General features: G+C 40.0%; 1 protein-coding gene across 1 annotated transcript in view; it reads right to left on the bottom strand.

The window, feature by feature from the left end:
• The window catches only part of POLQ (DNA polymerase theta), a 60,006-nt gene that overhangs the window by 2,156 nt on the left and 32,753 nt on the right, over positions 1 to 25,097 (bottom strand). The window contains exons 15-29 of the mRNA XM_032192236.1: positions 24,113 to 24,356; positions 20,161 to 23,324; positions 18,967 to 19,110; positions 18,192 to 18,382; positions 16,483 to 16,723; positions 15,169 to 15,362; positions 13,400 to 13,537; positions 11,969 to 12,143; positions 11,371 to 11,497; positions 9,384 to 9,502; positions 8,648 to 8,832; positions 8,189 to 8,300; positions 6,434 to 6,558; positions 4,846 to 4,999; positions 2,985 to 3,100 (exon numbers count right to left, since the gene is read on the bottom strand). Coding sequence (XP_032048127.1) covers positions 2,985 to 3,100; positions 4,846 to 4,999; positions 6,434 to 6,558; positions 8,189 to 8,300; positions 8,648 to 8,832; positions 9,384 to 9,502; positions 11,371 to 11,497; positions 11,969 to 12,143; positions 13,400 to 13,537; positions 15,169 to 15,362; positions 16,483 to 16,723; positions 18,192 to 18,382; positions 18,967 to 19,110; positions 20,161 to 23,324; positions 24,113 to 24,356 — 5,429 coding nt within the window. The remainder of the gene's footprint in view (positions 1 to 2,984; positions 3,101 to 4,845; positions 5,000 to 6,433; positions 6,559 to 8,188; positions 8,301 to 8,647; positions 8,833 to 9,383; positions 9,503 to 11,370; positions 11,498 to 11,968; positions 12,144 to 13,399; positions 13,538 to 15,168; positions 15,363 to 16,482; positions 16,724 to 18,191; positions 18,383 to 18,966; positions 19,111 to 20,160; positions 23,325 to 24,112; positions 24,357 to 25,097) is intronic.

Genomic DNA, 25,097 nt, shown 5'->3' with positions numbered 1-25,097 from the left:
CTGGAAGACAAATTCCTAGATATATGGAAAGATATTTTTAGTTTTCTTTTGTGCAGTTTTGCAGCTGAAACTAAGCTGCAGCCAGCACCAACCATGGGACAACACCAACTTTTCTGAATACAAACCCTTATTGCACCCAAGGGGTGCACAGAATCGCAGAATATCCTAAATTGAAAGGGACCCACAAGGATCATCGAGTCCAAGTCCTGGCTATACACATAGGACCACCAAAAAAATCAGACCATATGTCTGAGAGCGTTGTTCAAATGCTTCTTGAATGCCATCAGGCTTGGTGACTTGCCCATTTCCTCAGGGAGCCCATCCCGGTGCCCGGCCACTCTCTCAGTGAGGACCCTTTCCCTAGCCCCCATCCTGCCCCTCCCCTGTCCCAGCTCCATGCTGTTCCCTCGGGTCCTGTCGCTGTCCCCAGAGAGCAGAGCTCAGCACCTGCCCCTCCGCTCCCCTCGTGAGGGAGCTGCAGGCCGCCATGAGGCCTCCCCTCAGCCTGCTCTGCCTGGGGCTCAACAAACCAAGGGGCCTCAGCTGCTGCTCATACATCTTGTCCTCCAGACCCTTCACCATCTCTGTAGCCCTCCTTTGGAGATTCGCTAATATTTTTATGTCCTTCTTACAGTGTTGTGCCCAAAACTGCACACAGTACTCGAGGTGAGGCCACACAAGTGCAGTGCAGAGCGAGACAATCACCTCCCATGACTGACTAGCGATGCTGTGCTCGATGCACCCCAGGACACGGTTGGCCCTCCTGGCCACCAAGGCACCCTGCTGGCTCAGATTCAGCTTGGCCTCGATCAAAAGGATCAAAGGAAACTGTGAGAGACAGTATTGAAAGCTTTACTGAAATCCAAAATAATTACATCAAATGGCTTCCCTTGGTCAACCAGATGGGTGATCCTGTCATAAAAGGAAATTAAGTTCATTAACAGGACCTTCCCCTCCTGAACCCGTTTTGGCTGTGACCAACGACTGCACTGTCCTTCAGGTGTTTTTCAATAATTCCCAGAATAATTTTCTCCATCATTTTACCAGGCGCTGAAGTGAGACTGACAGGTCTGTAATTACCACGGTCTTCTTTCTTGCCCTTGACTTACAGTACAATACTTGTGCATTACTTACAGTATAATAAAACTTTTGTGCCAGCAAGATCAAAAAAAAACAAACCTCACCAACACAGAAACCAAAAAATGCCCACTTTTTAGTAAAATGAATATTGCAGCTCAAAAGGGATAATGAATTCAGGCCCTGCTTCCAGTGAGGGCTTGAGAGGCAGAGATTTAAGAGATCCTTTCAAACCTGTAACTTTCCACTATAGCACAATTCTAATGGTGCATTTGAAGGGAGAACAGGCAGTATTATCACAAAAAAAAGATCCTTTCTGGCCCTAAAAGCAATTAAACAAAGGGGTAAGAAGTACAGTGTTGCTTCAGCTAGAAAGAAAAAAAAACCTTGAAAAACATGCAAGCTAAATCTGGAACACAAGTCCAAGTCTGGGAAATATGTACATACTCTGTTTTAAGTGACTGTCCACAGAATCTATATGGGCTGAAGTATATCTAAAGGAAACTGGAGAAGCTGGTAATAATTGTCCTTGAAGTTAAGGCTGTTACTGAAAAAATAAAATAAGTAAGTATAAATAAATAATATTCAAACCCACTCACTTGGACCTGGTTCTGCTGGGGACACCATGATAACTTGGATTTAGCATCTAAAGATGTAAAAGCCTATACTCCAGAGGGAGTTCAGTTTTCTACAGAATCAAAATTAGGTGCCTTTTCATCTCTGAAATAGCCTGATTGGATTGAAGAAGCAGGTGTCTGATCACAGTTGGCAAAATGAACAGAATCTAGAGCTGGGATTCAGAAGAAAAATATTAAACCCTTTGTTCTTCAGAAAGTTGAAAAAAATTGCTCAGACCAGTCACTACTACTGAAAGCTCTCTCAGACTAAGTTATTGCTTGGCACCAGGAAATGGTCTTCTGTCATTACAAATGTGTATGGGCAGAAAAAAAGCAGTAGAATGACATCCCCTAGATACGGGAGCTCACCCTGCGAGCCTTCCTGGATTTGTGCTTTGGACTTGTGAAAACACTTAGATGCCAGCATACAGGCTTGCTACTAAAAGCTATCACAGGCACTGATGTACCCAGGCACCAGAGTGCCTACACAGTGGAAGAGCACACAGAGATATATACGCACATGAAATGTATTTTAAGTCCACGCAACATACTTCCTTTATCTAGCATGCTGCTAACCATAATCACAGAATTTCTAGGTTGGAAGAGACCTCAAGATCATTGAGTCCAACCTCTGACCTAACGCTAACAGTCCCCACTAAACCATATCCCTAAGCTCTACATCTAAATGTCTTTTGAAGACTTCCAGGGGTGGTGACTCCACCACTTCCCTGGGCAGCCCGTTCCAATGCCTCACAACCCTTTTGGTAAAGAAGTTCTTCCTAACATCCAGCCTAAACAAAATAATAATCTTACCAGAAAGATGGACACATAGGGAACAAGGAAACAGTACCAAAAGCACAGAATCCTCCTATCCTTACACAGACTACAAACTACAGCGGTAACAACACACATACTGAGTTAGGCAACAGAAGACAGGAGAATAAAGAGGAATACAAAAACTCCTCCAAACTCAGGGAATTTCCACATGAGAAAATCTTCCCCTTGCAGCTATCCACGATACTGAGCTATTTCACTCACTGAGTCATGAACTGCTGCTACGGGCAGCAAAGCACACACTGGAAAATAAGCTATGAACTTCACCCATGGGAATAGTTCATGTCTGAAAATAAAGTAATCAAGAATACAGACATAGTTTTTCATCCAATTTAACATTTCTTTCACAGACCTTTTAGCACACATGAAAAGAGAATCCATCCTAGTAAGAAGGCCTGTTTGAAACGTTGTAATGCTGCAGATAGTTTAAAAAAAAATACAACTGCACAGCTGTACCTGGATCACATCATCCTCTGCAACTTCATAGAGGAGCTCGTCATGGAGTTGGAGGATAAAGAAACCTCCGGTGATGGGATGTAGCATCCCTCTGTTTCTCTTCCTGGATAGCCTTCCTGCACAGATGAAGAGCACAGTTCATTAGATATCACCATGCAGAGGCGTGTTTTTGTAATCAAAAAACGTTCACACATTCCTAATGCTAAGAAAAAGAACACGAGGAACTTTAAAATGAAAAAGCCCATGCCTAAAGATAAAAACAGAAAACATTACTATCCTATCAATATTTGTACAGCTACCGAGGGAAAAACGTTAAATGAAAAACATTTTAGATATAAACATTTCAGCCTTAATTTATAAAGATGTGAATCAGAACAAAAACAAGAGGCAGTCGTGTCTCCTGAACCATCTGTTTTAAAAGTAAATTTTAAACAAAATCATGTCAAGTTTAATCAGAAGTTGCTTTATAATGTTCCCTGGCATTGAATTAGGATTCTGCTTTTCTTCCAAAATCATTTTAATGGCTAGTCTAAAAGGCAGTAGCCTCCTCCCAAATGCAGTTATCTGAAACTGTAGCTACTACTCCTGAGTTAAAAAAAAAAAAAAAAAAAAAAAAAAAAAAAAAAAAAGAGAGAGAGAGAGAGAACAAAAAAAAAGAGCAGTTTTTGAATAAGCAATAAGCAGCTGACAAAAACAGGATCCTGGTAGATCTTGCCTGCCAAAAATAAGACAGAACAAACAGTTCCATAGTAAAAGCTGAAAACAAACAAAAATCCACCACACATGCATCAGACTCAAAAGTTATTTATTTCTCAGGTTAGCTAACAGGAGGACGCCAGTTCACAACTACAGGAAGGGTTTCACCCCATCAGTTCCTCACACAAACCTCACTCTCAACACAGCTGCTTCAAGAAGACACATGACACAGCACGCATCTCTGACGGGAAAGGCATCACAGCTTGCTGAAAGGGAATTCTTTCAAATTTTTAAAACAGCTAATATTAGAGGATGAAAAAGAGTCACAAATGCATCTACTCTCCCTGGCCAAAGATCAGGAGTTTCTGCTCCTGGAGAGGTATGTTGCTGGTAGGCACATGCTTTCCATACACTGCAGACCTCTGAATCTTGCCTCTCTAAAATAAAACTCCCTGATGTTTTTAGAGGTTTGACAACTATTTATTTTTCCTTCTCATGCCTACAAATCAGAGTCTTCATATTAAGACAGCTTTGTGCTTCAGGCTGAAGAGCTATCAAGAAAATATAGAATTCTGTTCCTTATGTTATCTTTCTAAAAACATATGATTGATTCACTGTCTACACTATGCTAAAAAAAAAAAAAAAAAAAAAGAGGCCTCGTAGCACTCCTCTGGGAATGAGTACCCAAGTGCAGCTTTATTATCTGCAGCCAGAATAAATTTATGCTGGTAAATGCTTTATTATAACAATATTGTGGAGCCTCAGTACATCAAAGTTTAACAAATGCCAGACTTAATTCTAAACAAACAAACAAAAATATGTGTTTTTGGAACTAGAAGTTGTTTCATTCCATCTTCTTACTCCTTTTGAAGCCAGTATATCTGCTCAGTTTCTCCTTCCTACTTTTGAACAAATCTGTAGTGGCATCACAGACTGTATCACAAAGGAACTCCAATTACCAACCTTTACAACATCATCTTTGAGACAACTGGGGTTTCTCCCTCTCTCCTTACAACTCATTTGCCCATTAAGCAGAAACTTAATACAGTCAGAAAATAAAATCTGTCTCCCACCCAATGCCCTTAAGCTTTTTTTTGGGTGATTTTTTTTTCCATTTGTAAACACTGAAAGTTTCCCTCAGGGGGGAAGGAAGAGGTCCATATACCTGTTTTATCTCTTTGGAATGAGCTCTCCAGGTGCCCATGGGACTTGATCACAGAAGAGAAAGCTTCCAGGCGTCTCTGAATGTTCACAGTGGCTGTTTTGACAATGTCTGCAGCAGATCCCTGAACAGTTGTATTTACAGCCTGACGCTCTGCCTAAACAAAGACACTTGTTCTCAAAACCCACCCAAAAAAATAAATCTAATGCAGCATGCCACACATACTTCATTAAAAATACTAAATATTTGACCAAGTACAGGCATGGTAAAACCTCCAGAGTTTATCATATATGCACAAGACATTACAGACTAGTTTCATACACAGTATTTCTCCAGATGACTGAAAAGAGCAGCATATCCACAAATTTAAGATGTATTGGCATCAGGGGCAATAGTCTGAAAAATCATGAGCCTGAAGAGGGAGAAGCATATACACATGGTTACAGCCTTTCATGAGGACCAGAAAAATCTCATTGCAAATCTGAGGACCATGAGACACTTCTGCCTATCTTCAAAACAATTAGGAATGGATAATTATCAGTCATATTGCATCAAACCATAACTCCCAGCTGTACAAAACCACACCAGACCACTTTGACATGACAGTGTTTTTTTCCACACAAGAAAACTCTCTGCCATTCCCCTTCTCAGACAAGAAATCTGTATTCACAGGGTCTTCTCTGTCTCTCAGATCAGAACTGAAATGTTTACAAAACGTTATGAGGAAACTGAAATGAAAGTGAAGATAATTCATTAATTGGTCTTTGATTTATTCTTTTAAATCTTATTGAAGTTGAACAGAAGGTATATCTACAAAGCTTCATATTGAAGTATCCTTCAGATGAAATAGTCAAATCATCTCAAAAAATAAAAATTTTTTTTTTAAACATCTCCTTGTTTCCCTTTCAACTACTCAGAGTACAAACTCCTCCACCCTCTCCATCTTCCACTCTAGTCTTTAATTCCACACAACCTGATTCATCTTCCTACTGAGAAATATAATGCCTCCTCCCCACAGAAATGCACCAACGCCTCTCCAGGGAGTCAATTCACTCTTACTGAAGTACAGCATCTATGACAGCTGTGTCCAAAATGACCTTGAGAATAATGCCAACGTGTAGGTGTATATTAAATAAATATTTATCTAACAAGGTAGAGCAATTTTCCTCTGAGAGTATATAAGAAAAGAAACAAATACCCCAATATAGGACTTTAAATCCCTTATTCAAGTGCTGAAAGAGTATAACATGCAAAGACCTCTGAGTGGGAAGAGTTAAACCACATCACTGTGTGGGGGCTTTTTAAAATCATGTCCGCTTACATCAGTAAATTACTCATTCTAGTTCCAAATGGGAGTTATGAAGTGAGGTTAGCACAGTGATGACAGCAGCACACCCAGTCACAGAAGACTTACGTCAAACAGATCATGACAAAAGCTTTGTTATTCAGAGAACAACTGAGGAAACAATGAACTACGTGAGAAGTGGAAGGTCATGACCAAAATGGCTCGTAGACCCTCTAAAAACACAGTTATGGATACGTATAAAAACCTAACATGAAAAGAAAAAGGAAAGTACTGCACTCAACATACGTGAGCTTTACTGTAGGGATTTGGATCTCCAATAGCTGGCAGGTATCTCCGTCTTCCCAGGATGGTCTGCACAAACCCATCTCTTCTGCAGCTCCTTACTGTCTCCCTCAAGAATTTCTGAATCCCTGTGAAAGAGAAAGTTTTCACCAAGACAGCTGATGTTCCATTTTGACTCCTCACTGAGGTCAGTGAAAGCAGCCTGGAAAACCCAAGCAGCACAAAGGTATTTCTTTACATTTCCTAGACCCTGTCAGTGGCGGGGTCAAAAGCACACGATCCCTTATTCAGCCTGTTCTCAGCTCTGCTGGGAAACTTATTAAGACTTTTGAGGTGGAAGAGAGTGCAGAGTGTCAGGATATCTGGCTGTGCAAAAGGAGGTAGGAAGTCATTTCTGCACAGTGGCCAGGCACAGAGAATCATACATGGATTATTGCTAATGAAGAGGTCAGGACCTGGAACAGCACTGGAAAGACAAGTAGCAGGAAGGGGGTAAGTTTAAAGCAGAAGTCAGAGCTCTTGTTGCCTCATGTTGCCTGACTTCAGGCTGTGTCGCTTCAAATTCTAAGATGAAAAACTCACCCACCTGTGCTCTGCAAGGGAAGGAGCCAATCCATCAAAGGTGTTAAAAAGAAACTTAGGTCAATGAAAGGTGAGACATGGAAGAGTCTCTATCACTGCAAGCTCAGGTAACAAATGCACTGAAGTGGAAAAAGTTGACTTCAGATGGTTACTTTCCAAGGTTTACAAAATATAAAACATAAAAGGAGCTATTCGAGATCAAGACTGACAGCATTAGTCAATCCATTAGGTATGTAATTTAGCAATGGCAATACACAGAAGTGAAAATTCATAGGAAGTGAAATTGCAATCTATGGTCTTTGCACACTGCAGGGTTTGTGTGACTGAATGTGTACTGAGGGGGGAGGAAGCAGCAAGTCATTTCTAGTGGTCTTTGAAGGAGAGACTATCCAGAAGTTACTGGAGACTAAACACACTCATAATAGGAAACCATTCCTCATCATTTGTCTCCTAAAGAAGCAAATCCTGAATCTTCAGAACATAATTTTCCAGCTCATTTCTAAGTTTTATGATTACAGCTACCTGTGTCTCCTCCCACTTGCTCTCTGTTCATTTTCTGATTGTAGCTCTACTCTTAGCTTTCCTAAAAATTAACACGCTTACATACTTCTTAGAAACACAACAATATCTTTTTACAAAGTACGAGAGAGCTAATCTGAGCAGATGGATAAAAATATAAGTTATAAGCAAAGCAGTTTAAAATTCAATGAAATCAGAAGACAAAAGAGATCAACAGTTATATTTAGATATTGCAAGAAGTGTGATCTAAAGTCATATTACATATCCTTTGAAATTGTGTTTTAATAAAGAAAATGTTTCTTCATAAAGTTGAGAGCTTTAAAATGAATTCCCAGAGCTGATAAATGTAATAACCAAACAACAGTGTCCTAAAGATGAATAAAACAGGAGCGTAGAGTAAAACATTATTGGAGAATCAAACTGCTCTGCTCATGCACTGGACTTTTTCAAAATGAAAAGCTTTTCTGAAAGAGATAGGAGTAGTAGAGTGCTGAGACAAATTTAGGATTTGAAGAGACACGAAGTGAAGGGATTTAAAAATCAAAAGCAAGCCAAACACACACCCCACCATCCAAAAATAAATAAATAAATAAATAAAAATAATCAAACATCACCACCTCCACAAGACACCCAGCTCCCATATAGCCTTCTCCTAACCTGTGTATCTTGATTTGAAGGATTCAATGTAAGTGGCAGCGTCATTTTCATCAATCCCCATCTGCTCGCCTAAAGATTTCGCTCCTATTCCATAGATGATTCCATAGCAAATCTGCCAGAGGACAGTGCAAAAAACCACAAACATATGGTGAGCCATGCAGAGAAACCTGAGCCAAAACGGTGTGATTCACTAGAAAACAAGGGTATGGTAACAAGGGCAAGCCTTCAAGAAGAGAGAATGCTTCAGGTCCAAGCCATTCATGCTGCCTTTCTCCACTCTCATCCCCCAGAACCGAGACAGCCCCAGATAAAACTTTTTAGGATTGGGAGGACTTACAAAACATTTACTGAAAAGTCACAGCCAAACTCAAACAGAAAACCATACTATTGTGACTCCTGATGTTTTGAACACTAAACCTTCCTGCCAAGAAATCCGCTGATTTTTTTCCTAAAAATTACCTGTTTAGCTTGTTGTCTGGTGCTGTCTCCAACAGCTTCAGGATCAATCATCTTCCATTCTGCTGCAATGCTCTTAAAGACATCAGAACCCCTGTTCAAGGCTTCAATGAGTCGACAGTCATGAGACAAATGAGCAAGGATCCTCAGTTCAAGCTGAGAGTAATCAGCAGACAAGATTAAGCCACCTGAAGACAACAAATTAGGCTAAATCATTATTTTATAAATTACTCCAACAACATCCCAAGCACATGACTCTCCACCCCTTCAGACTGAAAGCCCAAATCACATCTTCTTGACTGTTGCCATCACTGATGTCCATGCAGTAACAGCAAAGAGGATAAAACATCTACTCCTAAACCACAGAACTGTCCCTTCATCTCCTGGAGTTAACCTCACAGAGAATAGACATTGGGATAGAGAGAATCCTAGCAGAGTGCAATTTGTGCATTAAGAGCTCTGTAGGTACAGCTCCTTAAAAAAAAATTCCCTCTTAGAGAGGGAATAAAGGTACGAACATTGGAATAAAAACATTTGAATGCTTTACCAAATTAAAACATTCTTCTTTACAGTCTTCTTGTGAATATTTTTGAGAGCACAATAACTACTGCATTTGTTTGCCAAGATATGTTTGCAAGATATGTACCATCACCATTTCTTAACTCTTCATAAGATCTAGGACTTTTTGTTAACTATATTCTTAGCAAGTAGCTTGCACAGAGCAGGATCTGGCTGTTACCTGGGAAGGGAACAAAGGCATGCCGCATGCTAACAGAAAATGGGATTCCTCTTCCTTTAGATCTGTCTTCATCCTGAATATTTACACCATTAGGCAACATACTGGAATGCCTTCTACCTCTGTGGAGACAAAGAATGACTTTTCTTCAACAATGTTTAAAACACTTAACGATGCATAATCATTTTTTGTCACCAAAAAATCAGTGAAAGAGAGCAAACCTCTATTCCACCCTGTTGGACAAGCCGTGCCTAATTTAACCACGGGAGAATTGGAGACCATATGTACAACTGATGGGATTTACTGACCCCAGATCTGTGACAAAAGTATTCTGAAAAAAGGCAAAAAAGGAGTCCTACAGGAATCTTAAAAATTCAACACTGCACCTTGAGTGCCAAGTCTTCTCTCAACATTGTTCTCATATGCAGAACATCTACTCCAACCAACTGCTAATAGACAGAAAAGATTCCCCCCAGCATCATAAGTACATGTGCAAAACCAAAAAACAGAGCAAAAGTTGCAGATGATATGCTTATAGCACCCTGCATGTTTCCTTGCTAAAGACTGAGCAAAAAATTGTCCAGTGAAAGGCCTTTATAAGCCCTTGAAATCTGGGTCAGGATCCTGAGCAACTTGTTTATTAAAATGAAAAAGGTATCTCTTTGAGATCCATGACAATTCTGCAGAGCAAAGCATGGAAAACACCACCTGTTCTTCCCTTGGGCACTCCCTTTTCTTCTTATACCTTGTCTTTTCAGGGATGGTAGGGATCAAGGAGATGAAGGATAGCACAACAGTCACAGAAATACATTTTCAAAAGAAATGAAGGTGAGGGACAACATGCAGGAACTACAGATAATCACACTGTCCAGCAGAAGTTCCCAATTTCTTTGTGTGAGTAAGGGCTTTTAATCACTATCTAATTTAGTTACATTTCTTTGGTCAGAAGCTTCTTACAGTAAAAAGAAGAAAACATACATGTATGATAATTACTAAGAAAAAAAAGACACTTTGGACTGAAGTTTGCAAGGCCTATCAGATTTGGACTACAAGACAGCTTCTTCTGTGCCAGAAGTTATTTCTGTGCCTCTGCAATTGCACAGCTTCCTAACGCAGTGGTTTAAATAAAGAACGTATTTCCAAACAATCAGTCTGAAAAGCAGGCCTGTCTCAAAGTTCAGCAAGGACTCCTTTTGTTGATGGGCTCACTCTCCAACAGTCCTGCAAAACTGCTACAAGCCTAAGCATTGCCAGAGCTATTTCTGAAAATGACACTTCTGCCTTAATGGCTAGTCCTGGTTCTTCTCCTAGTGAACATGTGGAACAAGAGCCTGAGTGGGAGAAGAAGAGAAACTGAAAGGAGAGAAAAACACCACCAAGTATGAAGGCTCACAAGCTAGCTGCCAAAAAATCCACCTTGATAGTTCACTAGACTTCCACACAACTGCTTGATCGCTGGTGTGTAATAATGTCAAAATAGGGTGCTATCTGCATGCTGTTGAAGAAGGTGCTTTACCACAAATGAAATTAATAGCAAAGAACAAAAAATATGTTCACGCATGTTCCCTTAGTATTGTGAGCTGCAGTGAGCTGCACAGCATAGAACGTCTGAATATTCTTCTATTCCTTCCACAAAATCCCACCCTCTTTAAGTGTAGCTCTTAGGAAGTCAGATTCTAAGTTCAGAAACCAGACTCTAAACAGTTCAGTTACTCCTTAGACTCAGGCTTTCCATCCAACAACAGTAGGGTTTCATACAGAACTACAAAAAGCAAGTGACTACGTGGAGCCACATGCTATTAGTATTATGTCTTCCATGTGTCACTGAATGCTCTGGTATTTATTCCTCTCAAAGGGTAAGGGAAACACTGAGCAATGAGCCACACTGACAAGACAGCAGCCACAGGCAAAGTCAGAAAAGAGAAATTTGACAACTTGACCACATTAAGATCAGGCAAGTAGACAGAAGCTTTGCTAAGATCCTCCTTACCTGCTGCCACAAACAGCACGAGAATAAACAGCTCGAAAGGGTGGGCTTTCTTCAACCACAGTGGGCATTTCAATGGCAAAATCTCTTGGCACACTCTGGATATTTGGCTCCGTGAAAGTTACTCGACCTGAGAAGGAAGACAAGGCATAATTGAGAGTCCAAAAGGAGGCTCTTTAACCTAACACAGGAGAACACACATCTGCATCTCCAACAACCAGATGTTTTGGGAAAAAAAATGAGAAAATTGAAGAAAAGGAAAAATAGTTTTGGTTTAATGAGCTCCAGCTCATTAAGGTGGTTCCACTGCAGCACTTCCTTGTCACCAATAAGAAACCCTTAAATCCAGAACCTGTTCCAGGGTCAGAGATTTACATGCTAATACATGGAAGAAATGAATAATACTTATCAGGGAACAAAAAAAGCATATATTTTAACACAGTTAGACTTCTAGTGCAGATTAATGTGACAGAGGTATTTCTGTATTTCCATTTGTTTTGAAAGAAAGCACAGTCTTGATTTCCTTGATCTTTACCTTACACAAACACTGCCAAAAATAAATAATAAATAATAAGGGAAAATTTTGCACACATTTCTTTACCTGTAGCTGTGTGAGTCTGTGACACTGGATATATCCTTTCCATTCCCAGGACTGAATGCAATCGTTTTTCCCTCTGTAGCGGAAACACCACTTTTGTAATGGCATTGTTGATCCTCCTCCATTCTAGTATGAGCCCCGGCAAAGGGTGAAGTGTCTTTAATTTCTCCAAAACATCCTTGTGGAAAGAAAAGAGCACAACTATAATTAATTGCCTTAAAAGCTTTATTTAAGAAGTTTTTGCAGTTCCGCAGAAAAAAGTAACTCCTTCACCCACAGTGAATTCCCAGTTTCACTGCCTTAAAATCAAATGGCTATCTTCTCCACATATACTGCCTAGACATGGACAATGAAAACACCACGAGATACAGCTTCAGTTTTATCACACACAAACAAGGCAATCACCTCTCTTTGGACTTTTGCATCCTTATCACTACCATTAGTCTGCACCACCCAACAAGTCACCTGAAATGATCGTGGCATCACTTGCGATGGGACTCCTGTTTCCTCTTTTTGCCCAGCTTATTGCTTCTCCTCCATCTTCGTGCATATTTGTCTCCCTGTTCTCTCCTATCTGCATGCTAAGAGCTCTTTTCAAAAGACAATGTTACACAAACATTTCTCAGATATAACATTTTTTTGATGTAGCAGGCAGTTACAACCTCTGCCTTCCACATCACAAAAGGAAGGAATCCTCACTTTGCCTCTTGCTCCCTGCTCTGCCACCGCTACCACACTTATTTATTCACAGCCACTTCAGTTTCAAAAATCAATACTTCTTTTCTGGCCACTGACTACACTGAACAAGGTGAAACTAAGAAAACAACACATTAATGAGTCCTGAAAACGGGGAACATATCTATCTGCTAATGTTACTTGTCTGACAAGAGTACCCATTAGCCTGCAGCAGTTGATCACCTTCATATATATACAATCTTTTGAAATGCTAAATTTGGTGAACCATAAGAGCGACCATTCTGAAGAAGCATTCTCTGAAGCACAAAATACAGACTGTATTTTGGTAACCGGTAGGAAAAATAGCGTACTTAATCACCATGATATTTAAGTATCTTTCAAGCTGATGTTGAAACATTCTTCTGCTATTGGTTTTACAAAATAATTATACTATTTTGGTCTTACATTTGGTTCGAGAAATCAAATTCTGCCTGACTATTCTCACTGAAACCTGCTATTTGAAGTTACGTCGTCGCTATACTTGGGCTTTAGACGAGTAGGAGTAGTTAATAACTGCTAACGAAGAAGGCTGAATCCAGTTCGAATTTACAGTGGTAACTGGCAAAGGAAAGGCAGTAATAAGTTTCCTTTCATCTACGTCAGCATACCTAACTCCAAGGTATCCAAGCAGTGGATGTGTGAAGGAAGAAGGAGTTACTTTTACAACTACTTTTAGACTAGACCCAGATTTTACTGTACCTTGGTTGTACTGAACTGCTTGCTCAACCTAACCAGGTTTCCTTTAGCAGATGTTCTTCTGGTGTAACCCAGAGTTTTCTTGTTTCTTTGAACTGTCACATCTCCATTTTGTGGCAGTTTCAGCTCCAGGAACAAAACCTGAAAAAGGCCAAAGTTGCAAATCAGTTTCTGCATGCTACTCCCAGGAGAAGACAAAAAGGGACTCAGCACTTAAACAGCTTATTTCAGCCAAAGGACAGTAGGAATGCTTCAGGTAATTAAAAAGCTGATTAAAGACCTCTGCTGTCAAAGTCATTCCTTCTTGTTTTAATTAGCTACCAAATGCAATCTAAAATCTCATCTCCTAAATACTGTAAGTTTGAGTTCAGAGGTATGTTTTTAGGGAAGGTAATCAACTCCATCCAATCGGTGAGGTTACTGCTGATAGTCAGCTGTAATAAAATGGAGTTAAGATGACTAGAAGTGGGAAGAACATTGGTTAAGAAAAAGAAGTGTTAGTAGGGAACAGGCTTCAGTGCAAAATGAATGGCACAGAAGGAGGTGGTCACAAATACTTTTTATAGTATAGCCAGAATACTAGTTTTTCTAACAAATTGTCAAAAGCTGGAAAATGAAGTATGTGCTCACTAGTTGACATATACAACACAGTTCTTCATTTTTCATTCTGTGTGGCACTGTACACAATTTAACAGCTATTGTATTTCATGTCACAGCTGGCAGAAAGGAATAAAAGTTTCTATCTCACACATTTATGTAGCATAAAAGTTTTACTGACACAAAATTAGAAAAGGGAAGCTCTGCTAATCTGTAGAAGATACTTCACATGATTCTTGACAAAATTTCTACATGAAAAACAAGCTTCCATAGTTCAAAGAATTTCAGAAAAACCTTTCTTCCCCTTTTCCATGAAGCAGAGTAAAATTAGAGCTGAGCGTTATTTCAGGAGCTATATCTCAGACTAATACTACAGAGCAAAACTTCAGCATTTGCAACAAAGCAGGAATATTTCTGTGAACTTCTTTTAGTGATAGCTGCTTGCAAGTTTTGATTGCTTCCATATCAAGTATAGCACCTCAAAAATAAATTAATGAACTAAACTGAAAAAACTGTATGCATGGCAATCCTAAACTACTGCTGTGATACCATGTAGTATACATAAAAAACAGAAAATAATGTTCTTCAGGAATAAAAGCATCAGTAATTTAAATACAAATCTGTTTCCTAGGCTTTTTAAAAAATTGACAGGTTCTTGAAAAAAAACCACAACAGTAATGCATTCTAAACTTGTAAAGCAGTCTTTCCTTCTCTTTCATGCCTGTGAAGGGACAAGAGCAACAGCTCAGCTTATTCAGTACAACTATGTTTAGACTGATATTACATGATATCACATCTAATGTATGCAAAATACTGCTGTTCCAACAAAGCTGGTCTAGTCCTGCACCATTAATCCAAACTATTCCAAAAGCCATTTGATTGGCAGACCATCTCACGCTCCATGAGGAGCCAAGGTCCTATACAGACATGTTTACTTCCACTTAACTTCTACCTTCCTTAGTTCTGCTGAAGTTAGCAGAAATCACAATGATCAGGAACAAGTAGAAGATGCACCTTGCAGGCAGCAAGCTCATAACTAGCCTAAAGACTAATCAACTCTGAGAAAAGTTAAATTGTGTTTTGTCCTTTCTTCATATGCACATACATATAAGCAAAAGCATCTTGAGAGTAACTTCTGAGAAGGCCTTCTCCCTCCCACCCTAACCCTCACGTACCTCTGCAATGTCATCAGGGCTGGTCAAGGAGAAACTGTGGCCAGCCAGCTGATATGCCTTGGTCTCAATCTCAGTCAGTTTAGCTTGCATGACCTGTTTCTGGGTTTCATATGCTGCTGTGCTAAAGCCAATGCCATTCAGCTCCAGCAGAGCCAAACAATAATGGCTGGGCATCTCCACTTTAGAAAACACATCTGTAGTAAGTACAAATGACAAGAAAAACTTGTAACATCAAAAACAGATCAACAGCAACCATTTCATAAAAAAGCCACAGGGAAATTCTTGGTTTTTAAAAAAATTAATGTCCTGACACACTGATATCTTTTAATAGATTTAGTTTAAATACTTCTATTTCTGGAATATTTCACGATAACACGTTTATCACAAAAGTATTTAAGTTAACTTCTGTCAAAAACGTGCTGTTTTTTTTTTCCCTAAGAAATACACATCTCCTTGGTTATCTACATTAAGCAGATGTACTTAACGTAAAGCTTTCTAGCTTGATACACTTTCATTCCAACACCCACCTATTTAAAAATGGTCTAAGGTTTAGTTGTCACAGTCATAAATGATGTGGTAAACTTGAAATAAAAGAAATTGGTAAGACTGGACAGACCTTAATCTGGATGCTCTGGATGCAATTTAGCAGAAATAACATCACACAGCCCACCAATATGTACACGCTATGGGCTTTTTTTGTTTGTTTTTTTTTCAAATAGGGACAAACACTCAGCAAATGTTAGTGCAAAAGCACCAGATCATTTGTTATAGAATCACAGAAGTTTCATTGGCACAATGCATATAAGGGAAAGAATGCTACATTAGCAGGCCAAAGAGCAAGAAATCTCCTTCAGATAATATCTGAGGATTTTAAAAAATGTATCTGACAAGGAAAAGAAAGGGTTTTTCAAAATGCTGATGAGAAACCACAGACAGACCCAGAAGTGCCCTCGTAGTGACCAGGGTACTAACCTGGGAGGTAAGGATCTGTTTGATTCAAAGATTTTAAATAAGACTCAGGTCTATTTAATCTCAGGTAGCTGCCTGAACGAGTGGAACTGGTGGATATTTGGGATACAAAATCATCTTAAATCCTATAAGGAACTCACAATTTTTCCCCTGGTTAATTTTTTGACAAAACAAATTATTTCCAAAGGAATATTCCTCTTTTCTTTTAAAAGATCAACATCTTACTCCAGAACACTTAGATAAGAACTCCCAAGCCTCCTCTCTTTTCCACTGATCATTCAGTTTATGGTAGTATAGCTACCCTTACCGTCTGTCTTTGCCCTCAAGTGGAGGAGCTCTCTTTACCTGTCAGATTTTGCTTCTGTAATTCATCATGGAGCTGGTTCATGACGTTGAAGATGAGCACAGATTCTATTGCTGCTCTGTACCGCCCTGAATGATCTCTGCTGGCACTAAGCCCCAGGCTTTGCACTCCCTGGCCAGTGCCTACTCCTTCCAGTAGAGGTAGCTCATTGGGTAGAAATGTAGTCACCATGCTGTGAAGTGTACGTTCCTTAGAGCCAGAATCAAGCAGCCAACATGCAACCTTGAAAAGAGAGACTTCCATGAGACCTTTCTTCCATTTTAATCATAACACAATATTAATATTTGACTGGGGGTTAATGCAAGGTTTTACTGCAGATCATTTTTCTTGATTTGTCTGGCAGACTGTAAGAATCTGTGGAAAAGTTACATGATTTCAGCTAAAACCTTTAAGATGGCATAAATCAACGAAAAGTTTCATTTTAACTGAAAGTTAATTCTGCACATTTGAAAATCTTACCCTTTGTCAACCTAACACATCTAAAAATGCTGTCCTTCATTTTTTAACTTATTAAATCCTAACATAAAAGTGATTAAATATGACAATCAGGATCAAAACATGTTTACTCTGAAAACTGACCTTGTAAAACTCAAGACTTGCTGTTGATCTAGAATATGAGTCAAGCTGAGCTCTCCTATTTTCTGCATATCAGCACTAGTAGCAAGAATAGTGCATGGCAAATTTTATTCTCAGTAAGCCTCCTACCTCCCACTGTCTTCAAAGCAATTTTGCTCATAGCTATATTTCAATTTGTTGTGTCAAAATAGGATGAAGCACAGGTTTCTACATTGTCTCTGCCACACGAGCAGAAGGTAAAAAACACATATATAGGTAGGGAGATGTGGGGGATGTGGAGGTGTGAATGTGTGTGTATGTATATATTCACTGCATCACTAAATTTAACAAATACGAGTATGACTTCTTTTCATCCACGGAACAGTATGGGGAAAGGTGCTACTTTTATTGCTCTTCGTTTTCATCCTAAAACTAGATTTCAGTACGAAAAGCTAAGTTTGTCCTTGTGGTGAACAGCTTGGCTACATACCTGCAGACCTCAATATTGCCATCATGGTATTCAGCCTACATGTGATGTAAGCTGTAAAAATCAAAACCAGAAATCTCCATGCATAGAGCTTTTTCTATCAAAGACAAGAAGGTCCTTTTACCTCTTCCTAGAGTTTCATTTGAACAACAGATGGTACCCATACCTTTTGAAATTACATGTAAATTTTGTTTTGTTTGAGGAAATAGCAGTAGCAAAGTGGTCCATACAAATTGCAGGTAAATCCTTCAGTCTTCTGCTCTCAGATTTAATAATCTGCCCAGAAGCATTTCTGCCATTTCAGTTGGTAGCTTCTTATAAGCAACAAGCCAAGAGTTCATGCCCATCCAGGGATTTACACTCATCTTTCCCACTTAAGTACTCAGGCATGAAAGAATAATGAGTTAATATATCACTGAATCTGCCCTGTTTCTCTTGCAGGCACCATGAACACACACAGTACAAAAAGTCTCCTCTAAATACCATTCCAGATTTTCCACTGGAAGAAAATTTCCCTAAACACCCTGGCAGAGGTGCATATTTAAATGTAAATTACAGAAGAAAAGTACCAGAAGGTAACTCCTGTCTTTGCATTTGTGTGTTTAAACTAGTAGTTTTACCCAAGATAAATTACTTAATCCTGCCAACCTTTGGGTCCTCAAAACTTCCTTCCAAGGAGATGCCACAAGCCATCACCAGGGTCTTGTAGTGCTGAATGAAGTTATACACGACAAGTGAGCGCTCCTGCTTCTTCTGCAGGTAGAGCTGCAGATGCTGCAATCTCTCTGTTACAGACAGGTTTTTGTCCAAAGGCGGTGGTGCCAAACTCAGGCTGATTTCTAAGGCAGAAAATAAAAGCAAAATCAACTTTATGCCCACTGCATAAGAAAAGCTAGAGAAAACCTTGAATATGATCAACTAAAACAACAGTAGGACAGCAAACAAATAACAATAAATCTACACCTCTTTTGTATACTTTATCACACCAGAAAGGGCTCCCAAGAAACAGTGTGTCGTGTCTATACTACTAAAAAAGGAAGGCCAGGAATCAAAACCTAGCCATTAGCACAGACTGTATTCAGCATTCTAGCCTGAGATTTGTTCTAGAGAATGGAAGTTGGAAGAGGTTGGAAGAGAAAAGCATGTAAGCTAGAGGGAACACGGGAGTAACATGTAAGCAGTACACATGAGCAACAGTTCAGCACTTGAGCCAATTACCTGGCCCTATTACACGTATATGGCAGCACAGATATATCCACAGCAACTTGTTCAAGTCTGTTGAATACTTAAAAGTGCTGATCCATAATATGGCTAAATCACTGAGCTGGGTTAGGGATAATCATTGTACTTCCAAAAATCTATCATGAGTACTTTGTTGAACTGCAGCGTCATGTAATGCAGCACAGCCTGTCTGCTCACTCACCATTCTGGTCTTGCATCTGCTGTAAGGAGATATAGTAGGCATCTTTTCCTCCCCAACACACTGCCAGTCCAACTACCAAGATGTCTTCACAGCCTTGGATGGGAAATCCATCATCTTTAGCTTGCATTCTCTGGGGAGAACTTCCTGAGGAAATATTTTTAAGTTACAATTATAAAACAGCATCCGTAAATGCAAGAGGAGTTTACTCCTGAAAATATAAGTATGTACAATTGAGTGTAAATTTGTTGAGAGTGAATATATACCTTCATTTCTATCTGCATGGAGAAAATATCTGTATTTCTTTTTGAAAAAAAAAATACAACAGCAACAGCTTCTCTTATCTCTTAGCAGAAACAATCAACAATATAACATCCCTGCAAAATGTCCTTTTCTAGCAATCTCTTCAAAAGTTCAGGCAGAACTGTATTCCCTCCTATCAATCTGTAAAACATTACAATTTTGTCTGTCAAAACTATATTTTGATAGCTGAGATTTTTTGTTAGTATGACCATATGATAGCAAAAAATGTAACTGCTTCATCTTGTGTTTTTAAAAGAAAAGTGTGTTTATACACCAGCAGCAGCAAACAAACTGCGGCAAATGAGTATTTCTGTGGGGAAAAACATGAAGCAATATTGCAACAATCCAGAGACTGATCTGAATTTCATATAAAGAAATATTGAACTAACTTAACATCTCACAAGCTGGAAAATATTTAACCTTGCTTAGGAGGCAACCCCACAAGTAATACTGCTTGGTGGAGACCCTGAGCAATCCATACAGTTCACTGTTCAGTATATTTTTTATTTGAAAATATACTAAAAGTTACGACATGGAAAGGTACATATGTCAAAGTGACTGCACAACACAGATCCATTTAAAATTAGATAAGAAACGTTAAGTATGTTCAGCTGTTTTCTCATAGAAACAATCTGCTAAGGCTTCATTGAAGTCCCCAAAGACCTACCAGTGCAATGCTTGACACCAGCTCTCCATCCCTTACTAACACTCGGCTCCTTTGCTTTACTGAGGCTGACGATATTTAGTTAATGTCAGTAATTTTCCTCCTTTTTTTTGCAAATTCTTTCCTTCTTCTCCTTTTTTTTTTGCAAATTCTTTCCTTCTTCATCCCTGCTTTCAGTGGAAGATGCTACCCTGTTGTTCACAAATAACATGCTAGAACACGGAACCAACCTTGTTTGAATCTGCCACCAATCGTTGATTTGGGCGACACCAGACGTTCTGTCCTTTCACATGCCACTGAGATGGAGAATCTGCTTTTCTCCTTCCACTCTGCAAGAAAAGTCTGGAAAAGTACTTTGTCACTAGCTACGTCAATGATAGTGAAACTTTCAGCACTTAAGGGAATGAGTGGAAAAGCATCCTGAGACAGCTGCAGCGAAAAGCCTTGGTCTATAGTGGAATCGTCTCTTATCTCATCAGTCTCAATTGGGTCTACGCTCTCCAAATTGAACTGGAGTTTTTTTACCTGCTGCTCTGCATCACTTTTGCTATTCTGCTGTGGCTCAATCAGTTGCCCTTCCTTCACGCAGGCAACTTGTCTCTTCCTTGTAGATTTCACGGAGAGAGATCCAGAACTTTGGGGAAAATGTTCTTTGGGGGGTGTTGGAGGAATAAAGCCATTACAGTTATCTGGTGGAGGACAGGATGTTCTGTTGCTTCCCTTGAGCTTAAGTGTTACACAGTCTGATTTCTGAACATCCAAGTCTTCTGCTTTGTTTTCTTTAATTCTGTAATGGTCTTTTAAATCCTGGCAGTTGGGCAAAGGCTCTGCCTGATGACGATCAAATTCAAACACTGCATCTGGCTCTTGCTTAGCAATAGAAGCAACCAACTTCCCTTTCAAACAGGAGCTTTGTAGATTTACTGAAACTGGTTCAATGCCTGAAGGGCTAGGCCATTTGTCTAATACATCCTGCAGTCCTGGGCTCAGTTCAAACGAGTGGTCAGTACATGCCACTGGATGGGTTTTCTCTTCCAAAGTTTGCTGGCTGCTCTGGAGCTTTTCACCTTGATCCACTACTAAAACCTTTGGATTGGGGTCATTGTTACAAATCACTGGGTTTCTTAATCGGGACTGACCGTGAAATGGAGAAGTAGGATCTCCCAGAAAAGATGGGGAGTTCTCATGATCCAGCACTTCAGCAATGAGATCAGAGAAGGCTAGAGAGGCATCATTACACTGTGCTGGATCCTCATGCTCTTTCTGATTGTTACTGACATCAGATTTATTCTGAGCAGGCCTTACGTTCTGCAAGAGACCATCTGCAGGAAGCAAAGCCCCCTGCCTTCCCGCAGGTTCCTTTCTGTCAGCTTCCACGGCTTGCATAGCTGAAAGATCACTGACATTACTGAAGCTATCATCAAACAGCAAGCTGTCACTCATATTCAGGCTCGTTTCAGTGACAGGATGGCATTTGACTTGTTCTTGCTCCCTACCAAGAGGGGAGGTTGCTTTATTAGGACCCTTAGAAGCACCTTCCTCTTTCACTGAATTTTGGGTCTGGTAATCTTGTAGGAAACTGTGCAGCTGGGAGTCAGTCACCGAGAAATCACTTTCTTTAAGAAAAGGTGCAGGTTCTGTTTCTTTTGCTATGGGCAGTACATTTGAGTCTCCAGACTCCAAAACTTTGTTACTGCAGTGCTGATCTGTGCTTTTTATAATATTACTCGTTGTGATAAGACTTGATAAGCCCAGTTTCCTTACTGTTGCAGCTAGCCTTCCACCAGTAGCATTTTCAGTCTGCAAAGTCCTTAGTTTCCTGGAGGTTTCCTGCTGTGGTACTGCTGCCAGCTCTGAACCCTCTGTTCCCTGCTGTCCTGTGATTCCAGCTGCTGCCTGTTTTATTATGCTCTCAGTCTGAGTATCCAACTGTAAGCTGTCTTCAAAGTCTCTACAGTCACAAAAAGGAGCAGAGGACGAACCATTTTGAACACCATCTGCATCACAAACAGCTCTGGAATTTACTAAAGAGTCTTTCAGAAAATCCTTAGGATGACTGTTGCCTTTCTGTAGTACTCCAGCTTGTAACAATATTCCATTGGGTTTTTCACTCCGATTTTTGGCACCACTCTGGATCTGAACATGGCAGGATTTAGCACCACCAGGACAAAAATGTGCAGGCTTCTGTTTCCTGCTGCTGTTATGGACACATTCATTTCCAGAGCAGCTAGCACACACATTACAGTGATCTGTGCCTAAAGCAGAGTGCTGCTTAGCAGTTGTTGCCTCAGCACAGCTCACATCTTTTTGCATTTTATTGACTTTATTCTGCCTATCATCAATATATTTGTTTCTCTGCATTCTAGCAGTAGCAGGTACTACTGGATTTTCTACAGCATCGTGCATCTCCGTGTTGACACGTGGAGTACCCTGTAATATAACAGTTGCCTGAAAACATCCTTTTCCCTTAGGCACACCTTCATTCGAGGTGGAAGGCTCTGTAAACAGCTCCTCCATTTTATCTTTCCTCCCACCATTAATCTGTACAGAATTTGAGACTCTGTGAGCTACGGACCTTTTTTCTAAAAATTCCTTATTATTTTGGTCTGAAAAAAAATTATCTTTAGAAATGCTGGGGTGGAAGGTAGAAGGCTTTTCTTTATTTATGTTAAGCATACTTGAATCTTCAAGTAGTGAGCTCTGCAGTTTTGAAACAGTATTTTTGTTCCTAGTCCGGTTTAAATGTGCATCCATACTTCTTATCAGTCTAGAAGCTGAAGACATTTTTCTCAGTGTTGGTGTCTTTCCTTGCTCGGTAGGGAGTTCTGGAATTGCTCTCCTGGAACCTACCTCATTTTTGACCTGAGAAATTCCTTCCCCATTTTCAATACCTTTGCTCATATTGAGACGTTTTCTAGCACTGTGCACAGTGTCATCATTTCTTTCCTCTGCTGGAGCTTGTTTCTTACATGGGACTTGGCTCTCAAATCTGGAGTTTGCTGTACTACCGCTTAGTCGCCTTTTGCATCCCTTTTTAATATTTGATACATTTCCAACCTGAGAACCAAGGCTATTATGATGCTGATCTCTGCACACTTTTTTGTTTAACACCCTAGAAGACTCAGAAGACTGCTCTCCATTTGATCTACACGGTCTGTCTTCCAGCTCTGACGCACTGCTGATCATAGAGGATGAATCAGACTCAAGAAAAGACTCTGGGTTCCACTGCACTCCCATCAGTGCCAAATCCTGCTGGAGAAGTCCTCTGGCTTCTTCCACAATGAGGAAAGCTGCTTCACTTTCAGTTAAACCCTTCATTCCAGCCATCCAGATGCTGCGCACAGTCCGACGCTCCTCTGCTGATTCTTCATCTTCATCCACAGCCTTACGACCACTGTAGGAGAGGTAACAGACAGATGTGAAAAATAATGCAGAAAACAGCAAACAATACAAGGGCCAATTGGCCCTATTCTGCTCTGCTCCTATTTCAGATAGCATCACAGCTTCAGAGAAGCACTCTGTCCAAAATGTACCATGCTTAATAGGAAAGAACAGTTTCAGTTTTCCACATTCAGATTGATATCAGTGAAAGAAAGATATTACTGGCTTCGTCTACGCTGCATTCCTCAGAAGCATTCCATGTTTCTGTAACCAAATATGTGCCCAGATAAATCCCTAATAAGGCAAGATCCAGGACTGAATCAATCCCCTTTTACACACTTCCATGCAAAGAAAGGTAACCTCAGGAGCACGAACCAGACAGGTACCATGACACAGTCCAATAGGTATATGATAGAGAAAGTTTGTCATTGCACTAACATGAAAATTGCAAGAGAATCTGAAATGATATACAGTAATAAACCATGAACTCATTTGTTCATATGGTGGAGCACGAAAGCGTTAACCTTTTAGAGGCAGAAAAAATCTCCAAAAAGCATTAACAATTCAGGAACAAGAAGAAAATTTAGGTCTCACAAAGTCATGCTGCAAATACAACATGCTTCTATTAATTTCAAAGTAATCATGTAATTACTGTGATCAGTCACAGAGACCTGCAAGTTATTTTTAAGTAACATTTGGCAACAAGTCCCAAAAGGTTGCCATATTTAATTACAGGTTTCATCCTGAAATCCTTCACCTTATAAACAAACTTCTTGATTTCTGGACTTTCTCATTACTCACCTTTTGAATGGTACCGAATTCTTCAGAGCAGTTGCCACATCACCAGGACTGGCTTTAGCAAGATCAGCCACTGTGACAAAGCCAGCATTGTACAGCATCCTGGCACGCTGGGCATTCAGCAGAGAGACTCGTACCAGGTCACAAAGCTCCCTTTGAACCCCAAAAGTGAGGCGGCTCTGGAACTGAGAGAGCAACAGCTCCATGTTGTGCCAGCCCAGTCGATTACAGAAAACTGTTACCATTCCTGAAACACAGAAGTTACAGAAATCTTAACTCTACCTCCAGTACTACTAAGCTGGATCCACTCCCATCTCTGTCCCAGCTGAACAGACTCTTCCTTCCCGTTTCTCACCCTCCCAGTACTCACAGTAAAGGCCACCATTTCCTAACTCATGTTTATTACAATCCTGACTAGGAGCTGCTCTTGCAGAAGTCAACATAATCTAGAATTAAACAGGTTATAAGTGAGGTAGAAACTCTGAACAACACTGCTTTTCCACAGACTCTAACCTTGCAAAGGTGAAGCACGTGCGTATCCTCTAGCAGAATTCCTGTGAACCAAACACAATGAATAGAAGATAGCAAAAGCAATGGTAAGAGGGACTCAGAGAGGCCACTCTGCACTGATGTCCCTAAGAGCAGAACTTGGCCAGCAGAACTTCAGTTACTGAGAGTACTGCAGGAGATAGCAAAGCCTATGGAGAAGATTACAACTGCAGTCCCCAAAACATGGGAGGGGAAAAGAGCAGGGAAAAGACCATTTCTTACTCATATATTGCATCTATAAGAGTATTAAAATAACTGAGAGACACGGCATCCCTCACTGCCATATTTTTATTGTGATTATAGAATACAGTTTTTATCATATCTCTTATCTATATGTCATGTCAACAGTTAATTTCACTTTTCAAATTACTTTTGTTCCTGCACTTATCTACCTGATTGCTGAAAATGATTAACACTGGGAATAGAGAATTGTGAAACT

The sequence above is a fragment of the Aythya fuligula genome, chromosome 1 (genome assembly GCF_009819795.1).
Source record: "Aythya fuligula isolate bAytFul2 chromosome 1, bAytFul2.pri, whole genome shotgun sequence".
NCBI classification, from domain to species: Eukaryota; Metazoa; Chordata; class Aves; order Anseriformes; family Anatidae; genus Aythya; species Aythya fuligula.
The sequence above is the reverse complement of the archived record's forward strand: the minus strand, read 5'-3'. Positions and strand labels throughout refer to the sequence as shown.